The sequence below is a fragment of the Dermacentor andersoni genome, chromosome 10, assembly GCF_023375885.2.
Source record: "Dermacentor andersoni chromosome 10, qqDerAnde1_hic_scaffold, whole genome shotgun sequence".
NCBI lineage: Eukaryota > Metazoa > Arthropoda > Arachnida > Ixodida > Ixodidae > Dermacentor > Dermacentor andersoni.
Genome location: NC_092823.1, coordinates 49,951,407 through 49,975,328, shown reverse-complemented (window position 1 = coordinate 49,975,328; position 23,922 = coordinate 49,951,407). Strand labels below are relative to the sequence as shown.

General features: G+C 46.1%; 1 protein-coding gene across 1 annotated transcript in view; it reads right to left on the bottom strand.

The window, feature by feature from the left end:
• Window positions 1-22,585, bottom strand: part of LOC126543742 (neprilysin-11-like) — a 66,014-nt gene extending 43,429 nt beyond the window's left edge. Inside the window, exons 1-3 of the mRNA XM_072285119.1 lie at window positions 22,407-22,585; window positions 21,131-21,250; window positions 3,966-4,058 (exon numbers count right to left, since the gene is read on the bottom strand). Of these exons, the coding sequence (XP_072141220.1) occupies window positions 3,966-4,053 (88 nt within the window). The 5' untranslated portion in view covers window positions 4,054-4,058; window positions 21,131-21,250; window positions 22,407-22,585. The remainder of the gene's footprint in view (window positions 1-3,965; window positions 4,059-21,130; window positions 21,251-22,406) is intronic.
• Window positions 22,586-23,922: the final 1,337 nt, after the last annotated feature.

Genomic DNA, 23,922 nt, shown 5'->3' with positions numbered 1-23,922 from the left:
TCGTGTCCAAAACACCACTGAGACGTTACTCCACCTTCTCATTCCAAACTACAGTTCGCTTTCCGGCGTAAATGGCATACACATAAGTGATCACATCCCGATCTTTCTTATCACTGAACCACAAACCTACGTCGCTCACCCGATAAAGAAGAGCAAGTCTCATTTCAAGATATCCATCCGATCTCGCTTTCCGGAGTGATGTAGTGAACACTGACTGTTCGGAAATATACAACATGGTTGATCCTGAATTAGCGTATAACTCCTCTTTACATCTATTGAAATCGAGTTATATCAGACATTTTTTGAATAAAACAAGAAAGCGGAACAAAAGAATCCGAACACCTTGGATCACAAAGAGCCTTCTATCTCAAATGGAACAAAAAGATGGGCTGTATATAAATTATTTACGAACGAGAGATGCAAATGACTTCCAGAATTTCAAAACTTTTAGAAGCAAATTAACGCATATCCTTAGAGAGGCCAAAAGTAATTATATGCACAATGTATTCAATTCACATATTATGAAACCCAACGATCTCGTCTGGCAAAAGCTAAATGGCGTACTAGGGTGAGTAATCCGGACTCTGGAGCAGCCTCAAGAAATAAATCTAAATGACACGCCAGTGTCTGGTTCTTTATTAGCAAATTCGTTTAATGATTAATTCTCTCATAAACAGCCCCCATCATCCGGCTAGCCTAGACAATCTGACACATAATAATCCGGTCAGTGTATTTCTAATACCTACCAGTGCTTAGCAGATATATAATGCATTTATAACATCTCGAAACAGTAGAAGCACTGATGTTGATGGCTTGTAAATTCGTCCTATTAAATATGTCTACACGTACCAATATTATCACTTCGGTATTAGAGCATGCATTTAACGTCGCATTTTCAGATGGTACATTTGCAAAAGCAATGCAACTATTGAAAGTAAGTTATTATTAAAAGTGGTGATAAGAACATATTATCAAATCAGACCAAAATCGATCTTACCGAACTTTTCTAAATGTCTTGAAGAATTATTGTTGGAATGGTTTCATTCTGTGAAAAACATCACATCCTTACAGACGACCGATTTCGCTTCACGAAAGGACGCTCCACGGAAATGGGAAAATGAATTTACACTTAACGCATGTAAACAGAATTTACACTTAACGCCTATGAACAGAAGTTAGTAAGACTAGGAGTATTCATAGACTTCTCCAAGGCTTTCGATTGGATTAACCGTGAAGCATCAATAGGAAAGCTCCAAACCTATGGCTTCAGAGGCGTATTTTTAAGCATAGTAAACAGCTATCTGGAGCACCGATGTGAAATAGTTGTTATAGCAAACCATACATGAAATCTTAAATCAGTAACATGTCGGGTGCCTCAGGAGAGCCTTCTTGGGCCGCTATTTAATCATTTTAATAATGACATAGCAAACATTACTTCTACACCCAAATATATTATCTATGCCGGCGATACCACATTACTATTCAGGTCTGCCAGCTGTAGTGAACTTGTGACTTGCGCAAATTCAGCATTAAATAAGCTTAATAGATGTTGTAAAGTAAACTCATTACCGATTAACGCGGACAAAACGAAAGCCACTTTATTTCAACCTTAATATTCCAGGGTTAATATTACTAACCCTATAATCTTAGGAAAATGGCGTGTTGATATAACATCCTCGGTTAAATGCCTTGGCGTCATTTCTGACGAACATTTAAACTCGAATAAACATTTCGACAAGCTCAGCTGTAAACTTGCAGGCGTCGTGGGTGCCCTTGCAAAGGTACGGTTTCTTTGCCCACCTGCGTGAAGCTATTAGCCTATAAGTCTCTTTTTTCACACCTAGAATACTGTCACCTTGTCCGGGGCAACACTGCAGGGTCAAACATTACCAAGCTTTCTCTGTTACAAAGAGGCTGTGCGTTCGATTAGCAACTCAGCCTATGACGAACACACTGAATCCCTTCTTAAGAAACTTCAAGCTTGTGCTGTAAACTTAGTATTCAATGAATTACTCTTGCAACGGTACCTTAGAGAAAAAATCGAGGAAGTCACTTTATTGAACATTTATACAAATTATCCAAAAGCACAAAAAAACACAATACTCATCATAATGCGGCCTGGTTTATACCCCGGACAAGCATCAATTATGGAGCACTACTACTTTCTTAGTCATTACCGTCCTTGTTAAATTCACTTGGTTTTTGATTACTCACTTCGTTCTTTATGTCTCTGCAACAATGATGAATGTAAATTGTGATACGTTGCTTTGACTACAATTCTTCACTGCGTATATTTAGCTTCCTCTCTTGTCATAGTTCATATGCTATCTAATATTGACCGATTGGCTTTTCGAATTCCTTTTTTTTTTCTGTAGACCAATGATGATTCTCCTTTTACTACACTGCTTGAGGAACACTTTTTTTCTCATTCTCATTGCGTACATTAATATTCTTCTCTTCCCTATTTATAATGCTACCGAACAATGTCCGAATGCTGTTGCTAATTCTTGTTTCCCTTTATTTCGTACACAAATTTTGAAAGGCGGCGCAGATCCTTGTCAAGCCAAATTGATATTGTATTTTTGACTGTGCCGCCTACAGCATGTATAGATGTGAACTAAACTTGATTTTATTGGATTTTAATACGAAACATTGGGGTGAAACAGCAAGCTTTCTTTCGCATTGACTTACTTAATTCTGCGGGTGGCGATTATGCATGCCTGTCTGCGTTTTTTTTTTCATACCATTTACGCCGAAAACTGTATAACTTGGCAGGCGGCACCAGGCCCCAAGCGTTCTTGCCACTGTTGCTGCAGTTCGGCAAACAACAGTGCCGCGCACGTTGGCTACCCGACCGCTTAATCATGGCTAAACAACAGCGACACGAGAAGCAACATTGCAACAATCGTGGGCACCACCAGGGCTTCATGGTGTCAGCAACCTGTTACACGGTGACGTCGCTCGCCGCAGGAGAAGGAGTGGCGCTGTAGTCTGTTGACATACTTGAAGTTGGGAGCCCTATACGGTGTGTCACTACATTGTTTCAATGCTAAACGTTCACAGTTGTGTGGGGCTTCCTGGGATTTTTTTTTTTTGTGCATGTGTTGAACTTATGGGCATTGCCTTCCGTCTAATACATTATTTGGAGTCCTTCGATAAACAACGAATCCACATAATCTCCTCGAACGTCAGCTGTTGTCTTCATTTAATTTTCCTTGATATCTTTTTTATGAAAGCCGCTCTACGGATTAAACCAAATGTATGTTAGCAACCTTCTGACGAAACTTACGATAAGCTTGTGTTCTTAAATTGTACCGTTGCAGCCCCGTTGCTACAATTTTTATAGAACACAAACACTGAACCCAACTCTTTCGCTTGTTCGGGATACATTGAAATTAATGGACGGCTTATTTCCACGCAGGAAAAAACCCTACGAAACCATGAAAAACTGCCGTGGCCCAATTCTTGAGCGCCTCAGTGAAAAAATTAACCAGATCAAATTTTCTCTCTTAAAGCAAGAAAGCTACGAACGAGCTGGCGTTTCCATAAATGAGGAATCAATGCTATTAATAACGCAGCCTTCAATACCAGCGGATGACCTTACAAAAGGCCCACCACTTGAAATAAATCTTTGCAGATCTCAGCGAAAAGAAACCTTTCTTGCGCCTAAGGATACCATCGCGGCAAGAGGATAATATCGTATTATGGAACAGCCTTGAGCCACTCGACAACAACGGCATATTGTTCTACTTCTGGCACAAAGTGGCTGTTACTACCCCTTTCAACCCCCAGCCGCAGCGGCCGCACTTTCATGAAGGCTGAATGTGTATTTGCATTGAGGAATGAGCAGGGGAAGGAACGCAGGTGCTCAATGCCCCCCCCCCTCCTGTTACTATGACTTCTCTCATAGTATATTAACGTATCACCATTGCTGCGTTCTGATGTTTCATTTTAAGAAATCTTACCACTGCTCACTTGGTCATTGCCTCCTTCTTCTGCGAACACCGCAAAAGCATGAATGAAGGCTGCCATGGTGATGCCTAGGACCCACATTCCACCTGCAGGAAACGGGCAACCCTTTCTTCAAATTGCACATGTTTATCAAGACATATTATTGATTGCACCGCCAAGCTTATGGTATGGTAGGTGGCGATAAGAGCACTAAAGACAAGATCCTATATAACCTGAAAATTATTCGATGTTTAATGCTTAAACATTCCAAAAACACGGTCATAAAATGCGCCTTTTAAAGTGCCACTTTATCTACAAAACGGTCCTTATTGACCTAAAACGTTTATTGGACCATATATTTAGTTATTTTTATTTCGGATACTGTCAATCCCAGTGGTATTTTTACAGGCTGGGCAAAATACCGGACATGCGGTTGCATTTTGTGCACACTAAATCTCAAGAACTGTGAGCTATGCTGGATATGGATAAACTTTGTAGGATGAAAAAAAAGAACCAATTCAATTTTGCGATATAGTCTTGCCTACACACACTAGCACGGAACAACCACAGTGGCGTTACAAGGATGGCGTTACGATGACAGCAGAGCGGCGACTGTAGGACGAAGACAGCGTTATGCGAACAGCGTCGGCATGGTTACGACAGCGAACACAATGACGTAACGAAGAGATGGCGTCAACAGCAGCCTTAAGATTACGCTAGAGGCGATAGCTTGACATGATGTTTGACTGTGTTAGCCGACAATTTGTCGAGCAATCCCTCCAATCCTATGCTCCTAGTGTATTTCTTGTCCCTTCTTTTTCCTAATTTAGACGTACACCTCATGGGTCAATCGCTTAACATCTTCATTAGTGCGAAATTCCGTTAACGTAACACGGTGGCACTACATTAAAAGCTCACGCGGAACGTGCACACCATTGTCTTAACGACCGGATCTGCACCTTAAGTCAAGCGTAGATCATGGCCATTTCAGGGCATCCAGTCATACACTGCTCCCAATGCGTACCATTGTTCCAAGACAACTTTCGTGACTGGAAACCAACAAAGAGGATGGGGGAAAGTTCACAACCTGAGAAAATTGTAAGGCTGCAAACAGCGTCTGTCCGTCCGTCCGTCTGTCTGTCTGTCTGTCTGTCTGTCTGTCTGTCTGTGTCTGTCTGTCTGTCTGTCTGTCTGTCTGTCTGTCTGTCTGTCTGTCTGTCTGTCTGTCTGTCTGTCTGTCTGTCTGTCTGTCTGTCTGTCTGTCTGTCTGTCTGTCTGTCTGTCTGTCTACGAAGATCGAGCGGCCCAAGTTGTCTTTCGGCTTGACCCACTTGGCACATGCTGGATGTGGTCGTGCCGAACAGATAACATGGACCACTGGGTATGTGCCCGAGTGAATACCTTGCTGCTGATTCCTGTCTAGGTTAGCACAGAACTTGAGTAACTAGGTACGCGCCCTTACAGGTAATTCGTCACTGCGTATGCGATTTGGTATGCGCCTATTCTTGGTCATTCCCACAGAGCGGATGTGCCATGGTGACACAAGGGTTATGTAGTCCCATATTTATTAGAGTTATAGCGCCTCATCCACATCGACCACGGCCACTTGATGGCCGTGGTCGATGGTCGTGGTTCTCACAGGAATGATACTGCAAATTTAAATACATCGAGGAGTCGCCCCAACATGGCGTGTCGCGTCCAATGAAATAAGGTTGTGTGAGAAATATTGAAAGGAGTAATAGTGCCAGCGCTAACATTCGCAAACTTCATTTTGCGCTTAAGATCAGACATCTTGCCGGACCTGGAAGTTAATAGAAGGTCGGTAGGGCAGTTCGCACGGGCGGACCACGGTAAAATCACAAACTAAAGCACTGGTGCGGTTCGAGCGTGATTGGCCTTCATAGAAAGAATCGCACCGATAACACGACTGTCGTAGCAACTGCTTTCGTGTGTATATTTATTATCGCCTAACAGGAGTTGAAACATGCTTTTGAAGTAGAAATGCCCGACTGCCAGCACACACAAGTCTCCACAACGTCTCCATTGAGTTTCAGCCGGTGTTGATCTATTTACGCATAGCTTAGGCCTAACATAGCTGACGAGTCCCTGCGCTATGGGCCAACCGAATTAAACAATAAGCAGTTAGCACGAAGAAAACTGCTTTCTCCCTTCAGTCGGGACCATATCAAACTCAAGTTACCAACTCTTAGCTAGAATGCATGGTGCGCACACGGTATGTTGGCAACGCCGGTACGTCACTGTTTTTAACCGAAGGCCGCGTGTGGGCTACGACGGAGGTCCGTGAACGAAATGAAACTGCGTAGAGCGGCGCATTTGTTTATATTGTCATGTGGTCAAATTTCTTGGTTACCTAAAAGCACAGCTTCCCTGTCATGCAGACCAGGCAGCAACTGACGCTGTTGTCTCTACTGCAACTATCAACCAACCGCGTCACTAAATAGTCATGCGAGTAGAGCAAGCATCGTCTTTTTGAGTAGAAATCTACGCGTATATTTTATTTTATATGCTTTCCTAGTCGCCGTTCTTGAAGGGGCCACGACGCTCTTATAGGATCGTCGCAGAGTTTTACAACGCTTCTCATGCACGCTAACCTGTATGTTTCGAAGTACTTCCTCATATTTTTCGTCAGCGCTTCGTGGTTTCCACTGTATTTGAAACGAGCAACGATCGCTCGCCGAACGTGCCAATGAAAACAAATCTGGAGCACTGGTACCAATTTTATAAGCAATGCGTGCATTACAGCTTACGTGAACACCAATACTCGCTAAACTATATTATAGTCAAGATAAACTATAAAACCAGCTTTCATTATCTAATTGCCTATGCGTCCACTCTTCAGCGGCATCGACATAGGCCCCTACCTTATTTAGGCGACTGGCGAATGCTTAGGTTCATGCATTTCAACATTTGAAGCATGTTTGGATTCATATTGAGAACTACTAATATATATATATATATGTATATATATAGTGCAGGCGCTGTAGCAATCGCGTTTGTATGCGATCTATTCGATCAGCGGGTGATCGCATCGTGACTCGTTTTGTCGGTAAGCTGGCACAAAAGGACAACCTCACACTGCGACGACTAGCAGTAGGCGGTCCCACTCATGTTGTCAGCGTCGGCGCAAAGGGAATCTTACTAAAATAATTGATACACGCACAAAAATATTTTTGCTAGATTCATGCAACGTGCCTCTCTGGGTGGCGGCGCCTCGATGCCATCCATCGTATCTCGTGACGTCCGCTAAGGAGGCGCCAAAGCTCAATGTAATAGGTGAATTGGAAGCGGCGACAGCTTCTACTAGCAGCGACATCCGACAAGGACGACCATGACGACGACACGTCAAATCGCGGATTAGTTTGTAAAGAACGCTGCCCTTTAAAACGCGAAGGCAAGGTAGGAAATGACACGAAGGGCTGTCACTCCACTTCACCACTCGGGGGTGCCCTAAACATGAAACAGCAGAATGGCTTGCGTGGCAACTATGGCCATATACCTCGCTGCAGCTACGACTTGCCGCAAACAGCTACAAAAGAAGCTAGCGCGGATTTTCATTTCCTTAAAAATTGTTACGTACTATGGGAGCGTATCCTAGAAACGGCAGCAACTGTGTCTAACCCGCAACAGCTGCATGCTGTCGGCGGCAACAAACCATGAACTGATGAACTGACTTTATTCAACGCACTAACGTTGCCCACCGAAGCAGCACCTAGGTGGTGCTAGCAACTCGTTAGTAAACATACAATCAGCTGGTTACACTCCTCTCCCGTTCTATTTGAGTTGCCTTTAAGGGATACAACGGTGAGAAGGTTTTCTGACTCTCCAGCTTCTTTTCACGGTGGTGGTTTCCCTTTGAGCAGACCCGCCACTGAGGCTTAGCGCCTATGATGTCGCGCTTGTAAGCACGAGGTCGCGGGATCATATCCCGACAGCACCGGCCCTATTTTGATGGAGTCTAAATGCGACAACATCCTTGTCCACTGCATTGGAGACACGGTAAAGATCCCCTGGTGGTCGAAATTATTCCGCAGTTCCCAACTATGGCATGCCTGATACTGATATTGCGGTTTGGACACTTAAAACTCCAGAATTCACTTCATGCATTCATCTGAACAGCTGTCAAGTATGGAGGAGCGCTTGTGTCGTCGCTTTTGACTGAGACCTGTTCCTTGGGCAGCGGTGAAGGTTGGCGAGGAATGACCTCTGGCTGCAGTTAATGTTGGGCAGGTGGTGTTGCAAATGAAGTTCAGGGAATGTTTAACGTGAGTTTAAGATGCGGGCCCCAGGTGGTCGCCATGCCTGTGCCATATTGTTCCATCTTCCAGGGTAGCACTAGCTGATGATGTATTTAGGGACACTGTAACAACAACCAGTACCAATGGTATCGCACCCTCAAAGTGTTTTGCAAAAACTGGTGTTCGAGACTGCATTAGTGCGGCAGGGCGACAGCCTCGGTAAGCATACCGATTGTGCTTCAGCTGTTACATTTCAAGAGTTCTCCATAGACTTTGCCCTAACACATCCGGAGGTGTTTCAATTTTCTTGCGTAAACACAATACAGGCCATACTCGACCTGTTGCACGTTATGTAGTTGCTCTATACTGGAACAACAACCTTGCCAGCTAAGTTTTGAAGTCACCCAGTGCATTTTTCTTAAGTTTGTCCTTATAACCTCCAGCACATTCTGTACTGCATCATGAGAAATATAGTGCTGTAAAGGCCCAAGCATGTGACAAAAACCGCTTCGCATCAAGAAATTTGTATCCTGTGTGCATGTAAACAGTGATCCGTCTCTGGAGACGTTATTGTTAGTGAGGCCATGTTGGGAGAAGATAGCTTTGAATGCCGAGATGGTAGAGTTTGCTGATGGTGATGAAACTGGCTAAACCTCTTTCCACTTCGAAAAACGGCCAGCCATCTCAAGGAAAGAGTCGCCAACACAAAGTGCCTCCACAATAACTATGACGCTGGCACAAGACTCTGCTGAAATGGGCTTGGCGTCATAGGTGGTGAGTCTCCCAAAGTCTCCAGATGGCCCATCTGGAGACTTTTGGAGGGCTTAGCACACAGCACAGTATTTAACTTGATTTGTAATGGCGTTATTGATTCCCGGCCATCACACATAGGACCTTGCAATCGTCTGTGTTTTTTTCTATATCAGGATGACCGCACATATAGAGCCTGTAGTACTTGGTGTTGTAGGGCCTTTAGCACAACTACACGAGATTCCTAAAAAAAAGAGAGCCTTCGTGCAAACTAAGTTCACTGAACCAAAAAGTGAAATGAACCCAGTTCCGCCAATTTGTAAAGGGCTTCCAGTGCAAATAGCATGAGTCACTTGAGAGAGCAAGAGCTTTCTGTAATGCGAGCAATAGTCTCTGAAGATAAGACATCATGGTAACTGTTTTTATAGCATAATTAAATCTGTAGATATGTCTTAAGAGTAGCTGTTTTCCGTAGAGTAAAACTAATAAGCCTTTCAGCATGTCCGAAAAACTTCCTGCTTTCTAGGCTAACTTTAACAGGTAGCTTGAGAGAGTCAAGGCCCACCTGATTGCCCGTGGTGATGCTTGAAAAGGCACGCCTCGAATGGAGCTGAACAGTTCTACCGATGGCTTGTCTTCCGCACACGTACTGGTATACTCCGAAAATTAGGGCCAAGGCCTCCCTCTCTACTTGGCTGTAATTTCTATCAGCAGCGAGCACCCTTCGAGTAGCGAAGGCAATGCAGTGCTTTAATCCATAGAGCTTGAGCGTCAGTAGTGCTGCCGCGCCATGTCTGTAGAAATTTGGTAAGAAATTTGGAAACAAACGTCTGTAGAAATTTGGTAAGCTAAGGTAGCTTTGAAGTTATTTTAGATCCTATAGATAAAGTGCATTAATGATAACTTCTACTTTCGACTTCGGGACAGCGGTTGCTTGTTGATGACATGATCTCGGTAAATTTAATTTGACGCAAAAATATGACATTTGTCGACAGTCCACATCAGTCCAGCTTCTTTAAATGTTTGTAAGAAAACCTGGAAATTCTTCTATTGCCTTCATCATTTACAAATGCGACAATGATGTCAACAAAGCACACGGCTACCTTAGTTAGGCCACGTAGAAAATTCTGCATTTCATATTTGAATGTGGCGGATGCAGAAGAATCACCGAATGGACAACTTGTGTATTGAAAGTGCACTAGTGTGTGTGTGTGAGTGTGTGTGTGTGTGTGTGTGTGTGTGTGTGTGTTTGTGTGTGTGCGTGCGTGCGTGCGCGTGCGTGCACATGTGTGTGTGTTTGTGCACGTGTGTGCACGCGTGTGTGTTTGTGCACGTGTGTGCACGCGTGTGTGTTTGTGTGTGCGTGCGTGCGTGTGTGTGCGTGCGTGTGTGTGCGTGTATGTGTTTGTGTGTGTGCGTGCGGGCGTGCGGGCGTGCGCGCGTGCGGGCGTGCGGGCGTGCGGGCGTGCGGGCGGGCGGGCGGGCGGGCGGGCGTGCGTGCGTGCGGGCGGGCGGGCGTGCGTGCGTGCGTGCGTGCGGGCGTGCGTGCGTGTTGATGATCACGATATTCTGATAGTCGACATGCAGGGCAATATGCTGGCAAGCGACCCGTCTAACAAACTTTGTTGAAGTCTCTCCTCCTTAAAGTGCAGACCAGAGCTCTTCTACACGGGGAAAGGGATAGCCCTCGAGGCTAGATGCATAATTTACACTCACTGAAATGTTGCCATAAATTCTTTTCTTGATCATCTTTAAGCACAGGTGCAATAGGGGCGGCCCTCTCTGCAGTTTTCGCAGGCAGAATCCCCCCATCACACTATAACTATGTCTCCTGGGTGACACCACCACGTAGTGCAAAAGAAAGTGCACAGTTTGAAAAACTTCAGCTGAGCGTCTGCACAAACTAGACTTGTTGGAAGAAATATCTTTGAAGGTACTCAGAATGTCCTCATACAGAACAGGGTACTGGTTTACTAGGTCTGCCACATATATCTCATCTTGTCTACTTACTCTATTTTGTGCAAACTGCAAAGGCCTGACTTCAATTGTGACCGAGCAATGTAGGAGCGGACAATCAGTAATGTAAAGTAAAACGCATGCCTCTTCGCCTTTGAAGAGAACATTGAAAGCTTTGATAGTGGTTCTTCACAAGCTCCAGCTCTTAAGAAAACCCTCGCTGGGGGTTCTTCGACGGTTCCACACTCAGGTTCGGTGAGTAGCTTACAACTTCGCAGCCGACATCACGGAGACGCTCGCTCCGGTATCCGACTGCACAGACGTTGGTTTGCCGAAGATTTCCACACTGACTATGTACGGTGGCACTGCGAAGCTTCCTTCAGGTTAGCCGACGTTGGGCTCAGGACATGATGTTGGCTCGCGTCGTCATGAACAGCCTTCAGCCGCTCTGAACACGACGACTTCCCGTACTGCTGACGAGCCTTTTTAGAGCGCAGCTCTTTGGCGTCCGTTCCTGGGTTTCGCGTCGTCGTCGGCGTTGTCGTCGGCCTCGTAACCAGCTCCGCCCCCCTTTCATCCCCCCAGCGCTAGCAGCGACCGACTGATACCGCTGGATGCCGCTGACGCCGCTAGAGAGTCAAGATAACGTGACTGCATAGAACACCGTCGCCGCCATGCAGAAAGAGGAGGAAAGGGTCCCCCCCCCCTGTTCTTGTGTGGCGGATAGGGTGCTCTTCAGTTGCCGACGCGCCGGTTATTTCACGTAGGCCCCGGCACGTCGACGAATACGTGACCACCTTCCCACGGCTAGGCCTGGTTCTTAGCGCTGCGGAAGCGAGGGTATCATATTGTTTGTGTCGGCATCGGCGGCGTTGTCCCTGAAACCAACTCCGCAGCTGGGGTTGACTCACTATCGGCGTCAGCGGCATCAGTCAGTCGCTGCTATCTCTTCCCTCCTCCCTTTATCGTGTTGTCCGCTTGCTGCGCGCGCTTCTGCCCCCATCGTTTGCCGCTGGGTGTACACGCCGCCCCCCTCCCCCCTCTTTCTGCGAGTCTCCGGTTGTCAAAGCGCCGGCTCGAACTTAATTCCTTTCTTCGCTCCTCCTCCAATGCAACCCCTGTGCGGTGGCAATCAGAGTGCCAGATCGGTGGCGGCGGATCTGTATATGTGCACCGCCCGAGCCGAAATTGCCGCTGCCGTTCGCCCTGTGCGGTGGCAATCAGAGAGCCAGATCGGTGGCGGCGGATCTGTATATGTGCACCGCCCGAGCCGAAATTGCCGCTGCCGTTCGCCACTGTGAAATTATCTGCCAGTTCTTTCTGAGCCATGAGCGAGACGACCGATGGAAGTCCTCCGTCTGCTGCTGCTGCTGCTGCTGCTGCTAAACGAGCTGCCAGAGCAGAGGCCCAGCGCCGTCGCCGTCAGAATCCAGAGGTGCGTGCCGCCGAAGCAGAAGCTTACCGTCGCCGCCGTCGAGATGATCCAGGAGTACGCGTCGCCGAAGCAGAGGCTAAGCGCCGCCGCCGAGAAGACCCTGCCGTTCGCGCCGCCGAAGCGGAGGCTCATCGCCGCCGTCGAGAGCAACCAGCAGTAAGCGAGGCTGAAGCAGAAGCTCATCGCCGCCGCCGAGAAGACCCTGCAGTTCGCGCCGCCGAAGCGGAGGCTCATCGCCGCCGTCGAGACTTATTTGCTGCGCTCAAATTTCGCATTAGGAAGTAACGTAATCGTCGGTAATTTTTTTTTACTCTCTCTCTCTCTATAGGTTCGTTTCGCACTGAAGCATTACTAATGCCGCAAACTATACTGAACTGCACCATGTTGTAAAACTATGTAATGAATTCGCAGTGTTCGGACAAGTTCACAGACTCTCCTTCTGCTCGAACACGATTATAAAATCTCAAGCGCTGTAGTAAAGCGAAAGACGTTAGGGACTGTTGAAAACAGCGAGAACTTCTTCAAAGTACTTATCTGCGGTGTTTGCGGGTTTGAAAAGGCTGCGTAGTTTGTATATCCCTTGGCCTCAGCAAATGAATAAAGACAGGTTTCTTATTTTCTTCCTCAACATCGTCCGCAACGTAGTAGACCTTCATGCGCTCCACGTAGCACGGCCAGTCTTCACCTCTTCGAAGGGCTCAATGTGGCCGTATACTGGCATCACGAACTTAGGCTACTAACTTGAAAGCAGCTGCGCAGCCGAACGGAAATGTTTAACAGCTTGAAGGTGATGGTACAATGCTATATTCCCCTGTGTGAATATGTTAGGAAGTATGGCAGCTTAGCCTAGAAGTGTCAGCAACACTGCCGCAGCCGCAACAACTGTATTCAGTCCGGGGCAATGATCTATCAGTGCGTGCGGAACCTCGCAACGAACTGACTTTGTTTGATACACCAACGTTACCCACCCAAGCAGCGCCTAGGTGGTGCTAGCAACTGGTTGGTAAGCACCGTAGTAAATGTTTACGCACGCTTCCATTTTCAAAAGTGTGGCTTTAAAAAAACAGTATTATAAGCGTGGAAAGTACGCATCGGTAAAGTAAGGGTCTACTATGGGTGTTGTGTAATGAGTAAATTTCTTTTCCAACAATTCAGAAAAATTAGAGTCCGGAAAGGCTCTTTAGATAGCCAATCAACCCCCTAAGATGTTTTTTTATTTATTATGTATTTTATCTTGCCGCGGATAAAGAAAAGCATAACAGCAATGTTGCCAATATTGTACCGAAACAATGGGCCGTGAACCTCCCTCTCTCAAAAAGTGGCACGAATTTAAAGTTAACCCTGTTCAACATCGCCAACTGACAAAATTACGAGGAGATGAGGTAAAATGCTGCGTTCCTTACCAATAGGCCGACGTCCGAGCCAATGCACGTCTTTATTACAATGCACATGGAGCAGTACTGGTATATGAACAGTCGCGAAGACCTCGCCATTTAGTAAAAGTTCACTTAAAGGCGGCATTGTCTATTAATGGCGCCTTCGTGAACTTATTACGTTGCCACATGCCCATTAGTTTTTCCCAGAATCCCCCAACTAATATGTAGGATATCATACTTCAACATATAATAGGAGCCTCGTCCACCTGAAAGCGTATACAGGATGATCTCTAATGGGTTTTTCGGAATATTTACAAATAGCCTATGAAAAATACCACAGTTCTTGTCCTTGAGCGGGATTGATGAGAAATGGAAACACATATTCAACTAATAACGAACATTTACTAGTACAGGCATATGTGCCATCAAACTACTTGAATAAATGTTTCGATTTCTCATGCTAGTAATGTCCGTCTCTTCGCTTAACCCAGCTCAAGAAGTAGAACTACGCTATCTCCCACAAGCGATTTCTGAAAATGTCATACATACACGTGAAAAATGATCACCTCCCCATATATATTAGGCAACCAGCGCATAAATTTGCATTTACACGAGGACAAATTAAAACCGGAGGCAGCGCACTTCTGTCTATGTTATATATATATATATATATATATATATATATATATATATATATATATATATATATACATGGTCTGCAGTTCACCAAATCGAGGTCGAGGCTCAAGCAGTGCGCGGTAGTGTTAAAGACAGAATTAAGGGGGGGGGGGGGGGTGTTAAGGTAGCAAAAACCACCTGTCCGGGGACACTAGTATCTAAAAACGCCCGGACTTGTCCGATGTATTTTCCCACGAATCGCCATATACAGAGTTGCCCACCTACATGGACTGCGACTCTCGGCTTTGTGCGGTACAGCTTGTCAGCATCAACTATCGCAAGTAACACAAGCCAATAACGTACGATACAAAAGGTGTAGGCTCCGAAGCTCCGGATTTGTCTCGGTATCTTTTAAAGTGCGTCAGCGATAGCAGGCATTAGGATCACTTAGGACGACCTCATCATTACCTACATGGAAGAGGAAGCGCTAGGTATAACCACAGGGTGCCTTGCCCGCACAGCAAGCAACCGTGAATCATTTCTATCTGCGGACAAGTCATACACCTCGCCCTGCTGAACACCACCCGTGCGTCGCGATTCATTATCATCCGGCTTTACGCCTGCAGCAAAATGTCCTGACTTTTCCTTGCAAGCTCATTAAGCCAAAGACCTACGTCTCAACAGCTGTTATCCGGAACAAAACAGGTTTGTCATCGTTAATTCCTTAACAGGCTTCTTTCCCTATACGAAATGTATCGAGACTACACACACATATGCGCCGACGGCTTCGTTCCACCGAACCGCTGTACCACAACAGTCGTCATCCCAACATGTGAAAAAAACATTTCAGTGGAAAATACCGCAAGGGCCTCAACCATGAAGCATTCCTCGATCGCGCGTTGTTTATCTTTGTAGGAGGTGCTTCCCAGTTTATTAACTTCAAATACAGTAGCATGTGGCAAGAAAAAAATTCGGCATCACCACAACGTCCATGAGCTGAATGTGGAAAAATATTTTAAAAAATGAACGTATCTCGCTGTTTAGATGTCATTTGCGACCAATCTAGTAATTAAATCACCTTTTTCTATGGCTCCTATAGTGTTCGCCTCTGCTTAACACTGCCTTTTCTGCACTTTATTCCACTCGTTTGCCTACATCATCGCAGGCTCATGCTGGTAGTTGGTAAACCTGGTAGCGGCAGACTTTCTTGCGCGCACACTTGCGGCCCCATGTTGAGTTTATAAGCATCTTCCGACGCCTTAATTGAGACCAAGAGCGTCAGCAACACGCCATTTGCCAGAAGCACAAGGGCAGCACTTAAATGCTTTCGCAGCAAGACAAGCACGAATTAATTTGGAAAATCCTGGCTCACGAAGACAAAGACATGAGTCATAGGCGGAAGTATTCCGTCGCTGCCAGCAGCGTCCCGCAGAAATGTCAACGAAAGTGCGTATGAACTTTATGTGGAGGATAAATATCAGCGCAAAGTTCACATGTATCCGACCCCGGGAATATATATGGTCGACTTTGTCTGACTCCATCTCACCGTGTTTGCGATAAATATAGACCAGCGTAATTCATATGACGCCGGAAAACAGTATATGAATTTTAACTTCACCGTGGACATTGCCGACCATCCGAATCTGTCAACAATTATTTACAACAGAGTTTATGGTTCCAATGTAGGCTGCAAATTGATGTCAGAAAAGGTCAGCATCCTTCAGGGGCCTGGTATCTTTATCTCAGCCCATGCTAAATTGACTGTTCATTTTAATGCTGACAAATAATTAGTAACTTATTCCAGTGAGTTGACATCAAATAAGGGCCTCAACATGTCCATTCTAATTTGCACGGACAGTCAGCGGGGAGGTTCAATACGCTGTAGGAAACCGGCTTGTTTTGTTGGTAGTACCTTGTGTCACCGACTATCTCGACATGTATTCGCGTATTGGGAAACTTCGGCAATCAGGCGAGCCCAGTGATGAGTACTTTTCTTGTATCCTCGTGAGTCTGCGGTCGAAACGCCGGTGCATTGCGGTTGGATTGTCATTTAGGGCATGCAGTACCTCTGGCCACAGTCTGGCAGCACAACTTTGCATGGACAGGTAGGAAATTCTTCACAAGGACCTTGTTTCACATAGCAAAGGAAGATAATACACGTCTAAATATCCTTGGAATTGTAAGTCACGGTGATGTCAAATTTCTGCTGTTGGTGGTTCCACCTCGAAAGACAGCCTGAAGGCCCCATTAAGTTTACCAGCCAACAGGAAGCGCGATGGTTGCTTACTACGTCCAGTAGCCTAACATACAGGTAAGTCCAAAATTTTGACGTGGCCCTGATGACAGCAAGGCCCTTCTTTCCATCGCAGAATAATTGTCTTCTGCCTTTGACAGCGTATGGCTAGCATAAGCTATGGCCCTTCGCCGTTTGTCTTTTTTCTGAAGAAGCACGGCACGTAGTCCTAGCCTGCTTGTGCAGCTGTTCTAACGTTGAGCCGTCGAGTCTTGTTTCGGCGGCGTTTTCCTTTGCTTCGAGTCTTCGGTTTAATGGCGGCGTGTCTTTGCTACGCCATCGAGATGGTTCCTGCAGCGTCAGGGGTGGCGGCGAACGTTTGGCATTTCCGCTAACAGCAACCATACCCCCATCGGTTGCTGCTTTTAGTTTTTCGGATATTGGCTAGTGGACTGGCTACGGGCAGAGTCCATGTACGGTCGGCAATGCGGCCACTGATAACGCCCTGGCGACGGCAAGCGGAAATGTCGTCGGGTTCTCCATTGAGTAGCTGTGAGGTTGTCGGCGATGTCTCGTGGTCGTTCACCTAGAGATGGACGTGGTGCCTCGTCGCCCCGTCTTCCGGCATGCGCACAGGCGCTACGCGTGGCCCGCTTCTCCGCAGTGATTTAGGGGCCAACGGCGGTCGGGTGCCCGCCAAACGTCTGTCTTTCTTGGGAGGTTGCGCGGTGCGATGGGCGGGCGATCTCGCGGTGGCGGTGTTGGACAACGGAACGGTGGCTTTAACAGGGTAGGGTGCCGGCACGGAGGGGCCACAAGATGGTAGTAGACAATGGCCTAGCTCATAGCTTCCAGCTGAGGATACGGCCGTAGTGGAGCGCGCTCTCAATGTGGCATCTCTTGGTGAATGATGTCACGGAACGAGTCTATTTGCTATTGAGTCACGGGAACATCTTTTGTTGTATTCAGCGTCTTCTCAATCGTCGTGTCTACGGTCAAAAATTCTGCTACGATCTTACATGAGTTGCACATAAGTTCCTCGAAGAGTTGCACCAAACAAATACATGTTTTCGTCAAGGATATATATTACACAGGGATGATCCTAACTCTACATCAGCTTCACGTGAACAACTGAAAGAAACACAGTCAAAAACGGCACAGGTGGTAGCTCCCGTGAAACAGGCATAAAGCTTTATTAACAGTATCAATGGAAAAATGCGTTAAGGAGAGGCATATAAATATAAGCCTGCCTGGGGAGCAGCCCGGTACTGTACCGGCGTTTGTGCGTTAAACGAGAGTAAGTTTAGTGCACTATTTCCGCTGCGTGAGGACGAATCCATTCTCGAAAATTAAACAATGGCTTCAGGCCGTTCCCTAAATGTAGTTCCACCTGTGCTTCTGCTCGCGTAGGGCCATGAATGTCCCAGCAGTTATTCGTTCCGTTGTCCTTCCTGGACTGGCTCGGCTAGCATGCATGTGGCCAGAGAAGCCTGCACAAATGAAGGCTGTAAAGGCGAGGGAAAACTGTGCTGCAAGTTGGCCAGCGGCGGTTGTGTCTTCATGGACGGTGAGGGTTTACTCTTATCCCTCAACGACATCAGTCTAGATAGATCGTGTAGCAATCGTATTTTGCTGCCTACTGTTTTTTCGTGCCTTTATGTAAACTTATCGCTGCAAGCTATCATACGTATTATGCGCTTGTCAGCTGCAAGCCTCACTGCGCTTGTTATCTTATCTTCTGTTAATATTGATTTGATGTTTTTTTATTGACCCGACTTTGGCTCTGCTGCACTTAACGCTACGTGGTCGGACTGCCGGAAACGCGGTGGCCGCATTCTGATGAGCACGGCAGGCTAAACAAAATTAAATGTATTTGATTTCTTAACCAAACCAGGTTACAACAGAACCTGCGGCAGCCGAATTTTTTTGGTGTAGCAGTGGAAGTAGCGTCAAATTGGCGCTACCCGTGGAAGAGGGTACACTTTTGTTCATCTCGACGAGGTACCGTATACGGTGGAACGCGACGCAGTGCCGCCACTGACCAGAGTCGCTTAACCTTCAGACGCCTCAAGGCACAGCACGGGCGTCTCAGAGAGCTCGTCGGCGTTCGGCAGCGAACGCACTCCGCAACTCGGGTGCGTGAGACCACGCATCCTTCACGGTAAAAAAAAAATAATAACGCCGATTACGAAATTGGACAACCGAAGCCAACAAATTAATTCGGTTAATTCAAAGAATGGTGCACTTGTTGGCGTATATTCTGAGCAGGCAGAATATCTTTGTAGCATTTGCTGTTCCGTTGCGTAATTCCGTGGAGAATCGAGCCGATCGCCTGCGCAACTATCGTAGTTGTGCAGGCAGGTATACGCATAGCCATATCAATAGCAGCAGCGAGCGCACGCGATAGCAGAAGTGAGCGTGCGGCCTGAAAAAGCTTCCGGTCACGTGTCGTAGCAGTCTCCTACGCGGGCACACAAAGAGTGTTTTTGAGTTGTTTCATGTGCGGAAAGTCTATTTTTACGTTTTCATATAAAAGACATGAGCATTATGCCATGACGTAGTTTCCGTGAAACGCATGCCTTCGGGAGATATTGAGAAAGTAGCTGCTGCTTGCGGTAAAAAGTTCGGGTATTGTGATTTTCGTACACGTTAAAGAGCCCCATGTGGTAAGTAAATTTAACCGGGGCCATCAAGTAGGGTGTCCCCGATATGTCACCGTACAATGTCCCATTGGTAAACGCCACCATTTAATTGTTGCTCTTTTCGACTTATTCATTAGAAGCTGAAAAATCTGGTCAGTTCAACTAGTGCGAAAAAAAAACGTGTTCTGGGCACAGTTGATTATTTATTACCAATGTCAGCACAGTGAAACCTAACCTTCAAATTTCCCAATTTTCTCTTCAACGAATCAGGTACAAGTCGTTCTACGTATTACGTACCCAACCTAGTTTCGTTAAAGAACCCCAGGTGGTCAAAATTAATTTGGATGCATCCACTACAGCGTGCATCATACTCAGTGTGTGGTTGTGGCACGCAAAACCCCCCCAATATATATTTCTTTTATTTCATTCATATTTTTTTTTCTTTTACCTAGCTCTAAGAAAAGACAACTGCACCGCATCAAACACAATTTGAAGAGAAAATTATTTCTGGGATTTCAGGTGCCCACACCACCATAAGATTATGAGGCACATCATAGTGAGGGGACTCCGAATTAATTTCAACCACCTGGGCTTGCCTTAACGTACACGCAATGCACGATGCACGGGCGTTCTTGCATTTCGGCCCCATCGAAATGCGGCTGCCGTGGCCTGGATTTTAACCCGCGACCCCATGCTAAGCAACACAACGCCATAGCCGCTAGGCCACTGCAGCGCTTACCCCAATTAATCGAGAGTTTGAAATAGATAAGGTGGCCGCATGATTTCGTTAGCCGGCGCCAAAGTGTGGAATGCGTTACTTCAAGAAGCGTACCCTAATGTAAGCGGCGTACCCTGCAGCGTTAGGTATCAAGCGTATGTGTGCTGTACAGCACGTATACGCACTCGTGTATACAAACTTGCATACATATTTCACTGAATCAGATTGTGTAATCTTTCTATTCTACGGATCTGGAACTAGCCTATGGCTGTGCATCGATTTGCGTGTATCGCTAGTCACTTTGTATAGTTGTTGCTCCTTACAAATAAATATTTCATTTAAAAAAAAGAAATTTGAAATTTGTAGGCACCTCATCAAACAACTTCTCCCATGAGAACACGTGTGATCACATAAGTGCTTCCGGGTGTATTCACTCCTTCCGCCGCGTATACAGCGCATTTCCGTTATCATAACATATGTAGAGGCGCTAACATGTGCAATCATTGTGTTCGTATGCAGCCGCGGAGGAAGCTTCACGAGCCGCAGTGGTACCCAGTCGTTGTCGGAACTTCTCTCCGCCCAAGGACGGCTGCGAAGGCCGAACTCCTATAGTAGGACACAAGCTTAAAAAAACAGCAGTTGGCAACCAAGGCACACGGACCGCGCGGGATCGTTACACCGCCAACCAATCACAGAAGCAAACAAAATCGTCGTCATGCGACCATTTCAAAATGGCGTCGAACTTGATACCTCCAGAGCGGCTGCTGTTCTTGGAGAGTCTTTTCATCGGCGGAAGCGATGAGGGGTGCAAGAGACGCGGACAAAATGTATGAAGTCTGAGCTTTTCACTCTTCAAAAGTCGGCGCCACAGTTCAAGCCACTGCTGACCCAGTTTTATTCGTGAAACTGCACTGCCAACTGAAGTGAAATTGACAATAAATAGATGCAGCAAAACATGCGTTTTATTTCGGTTCAATAAAGAATAACGCTTTCACCGTTCCCTTATAACAGACAAGTGAAAACGTACTAAATTACGCGCTTATAATTCTATTTTTACGGAATTTTGTCGCGCAAATAATGGCCCAATATGCTTTACAAAAAAAAGGAGGCGAGTCTTGGTTTTATGCTATGAGAAAAAATATCTAGCAGAATTAACAGCACCCTGATAAAGCGTCAACAAAACTGGTGCACTTACGCTGTCTTTCCTGGCCGAATGATTCCGGCGGTGCCAAACGCACCTTCCCACTGCCGCCTGCACCTAGGCCAGATGGTCCAGCCAACAGGCAAGCACCGCAATCGGGTCTTCGGTTGGAGTCTATAAAAACACATAATACAGAGCGTCGGGTATTCATATTTGCTCACATGGCATGCAGTAGTTCGGGCCAGCAGCAGCAACAAGCCTACAAACAATCGCTGTAAAACTTTTTCGCAGTAAATGTGCTGCCTACGGCAGTTGAATGCAAACCATTTATTATGGGAACTGCTGATAAGGTATTAAATACATTCCTATTTTCTCGCAACAAAAGTTGTTTACACCTACTTTGTCCGCTGAACTCCTACATTCGCTACTTTTTCTTCGTTAATCATTACAGGAAACGTAAATCTTGCGACTTTGCTTGTCTTAGTTCATTCCGCGACATCCACGTACAAGAAACTACTCTTTGCATGTGCACTGAATACATCGAAGTAGCGAAAACCAAGCAATGCTAGCCAAATAGTACTTTTAATCCGTGCAGGCGAAATTTATTTATATTTGCGTGCAGTATTTCAACAAGGAATATGCCTCTAAAATATATTAGGCTCCAAGTTTTAGTACTGTTATAAATTCATGTAACATGTTAAGCATTGCTGGTTTCTCAATAGCTGGCAGAGAATAGTAGGCACCAGTTATCTGACCTAGTTTTCTTGATTGATGAAAGCTTTTTTATTTATATTGTTAATGCTGACGTAATTCACTTTGGCTTCATTTCTCTACAAAATGCCCATAAGAGGGAAGCCAACTTCCAATGGGTTAAAGCTCCTGGGCAACTGAGCATCAGAATTTTCGCTCCGGAAGAATTTCTGCTATAAGCGGTAACCAAGCTTGGGGAGAACACGACAGTGCGTGGCAAGCACTGTCTTCGCCGTATCTTATGCTGCGGCACCAAGCGCGGAGCGACTGTTTACGAACTGGCTCACTGTTAAAGAAAACTGTTCTGCTTTTTAGTTTAGCCTATATTCGGGCACATCGCTCACCGCAGATGAGCAGGCGATAAAGAGAAACTGACAAGCTCGCAGTTTCTAAGCGCACGCGGAACAAATTTCGCTTAGTAACGTAACACGGCAACCCGTCGCCGTAGCAAACGACGTGGAAACGAGAGCGCTCGCCGTGGTCAGGGCACTTGCGCCGTGCCCTGTCAACTGCTTTCTGTACGAAAATAATAAACTACAGAGCCAAAGATTCACAAGCACTAATAACTTGTTTTCCTTGCCTTCATCGATCAGGCACTGCTCTTCTACTCCAACAGTCGACACAGCCGACCACGGCAGTCTTGGTTTCGTTGGGTTGACGTAGTTCCTTTTTGTGAAGTGGTCCGAGCAGAGGCGTAGCCGCTGCACACTCGCTGACAAAACATTGCGGGGAGCGCGAGCGCGTGGCGAAACGACCCTCCTCCCCTGCTAGCGGGGAACCCCTGGTGTCGAGACCGACGCCTGCACGCATGCGCGTCCCTCCAAGACTGCAAGCGTGCATGTTTCCGCGCTTCTTGCTTGCGCGCCGCCGATATCCGAGTGTAGCCGCCAGGTGCCCCTCGAATCAGTTCTCTTGCTTGAATTCGAGAGCACATACTTTCGTACGGGGTCAGTCGCGGTCTGCCCTAGATCTTGCATTTGCTACCTCGAGCATGTCTGTCACCTCCTGGAAGACTGTAGACTCCGGAACTAACAGTGATCACCTCCCTATAATTTTTGAACTGCTTACCCCGTTAACTAGTTCAGACAGTAATGTGCGCACTTTTGTTAATTACGAAAAATGTTTTAAATGTAGTAAAAGCAGCTTTACACGCTCTGGAGGGCATGGAGAGGGATATTAAAGCAATGAGCCTATGTTCCATTCTAAAACAGTCATCAAAAGAAGCTCAGTTTGTTGTGCAATCCACTAAGGGTGGATCATATTGTCCCTGGTGGAATTCTAACTGCGAGCGAAATTTTAGACATACAATAGCAGCGTGGAAGAAACTTTTATTCAAACAAAGGCCTGTTAATTGGGCTGATTATACATATATAGCTACTACATTTAAACGAACAGTCTCAAAAGCTAAGGAGGATTATGATTCCAAGCACTACACATACCTTTCGAAGTCTTGCAATAAAAAGGCCCTGTTTAAATTTCTTAGATCTCGTAAAGTTATACCGGCGCCCGTGAATGTCGATTCTGTCGTTCTATGAACAAAAGAAGTATCGGAATCACTTGAGAAAATTGCTCAAGGACTTGCGCGAGGTTTCAAACAGAAATTGCCCTTAGGCCTAAAGAAACCTCCCTTGGCAGACGACTTTGAAACAGTAATAGCGACAGAGATTGAACGCATTATTAGTTCGTTGCCAGCGTCAGCCCCCGGTCCAGATGGAATTACAACAGGAATGCTAAAAGCTTTATTTGATTGTGCGCCTCAGGACCTCCTAAACGTAATAAATTTCTTTCTCTAGAATGCATGGGTTCCAAGAGAGTGGAGAGTAGCTAAAATTATTCCACTTTTAAAGAAAAGATAAGCTGGACTTGACTTAGACAACATAAGACCAATTTCTCTTACTTCCAATGTCGTCAAATTAATAGAAAGAGTTCTTCACGGCCGTATAACATATTTTATGCAGGATGACACCCTTCTCAGTCCTTGCCAGATTGGATTTCGTCCCGGCCACTCCACATGTTGCGCCCATGTAGACTTAGAGAGCCGCGTTAAACTTGCTCGCCGCAAACGAGAGTATGCAGCTTTGGTGACGCTAGATGTA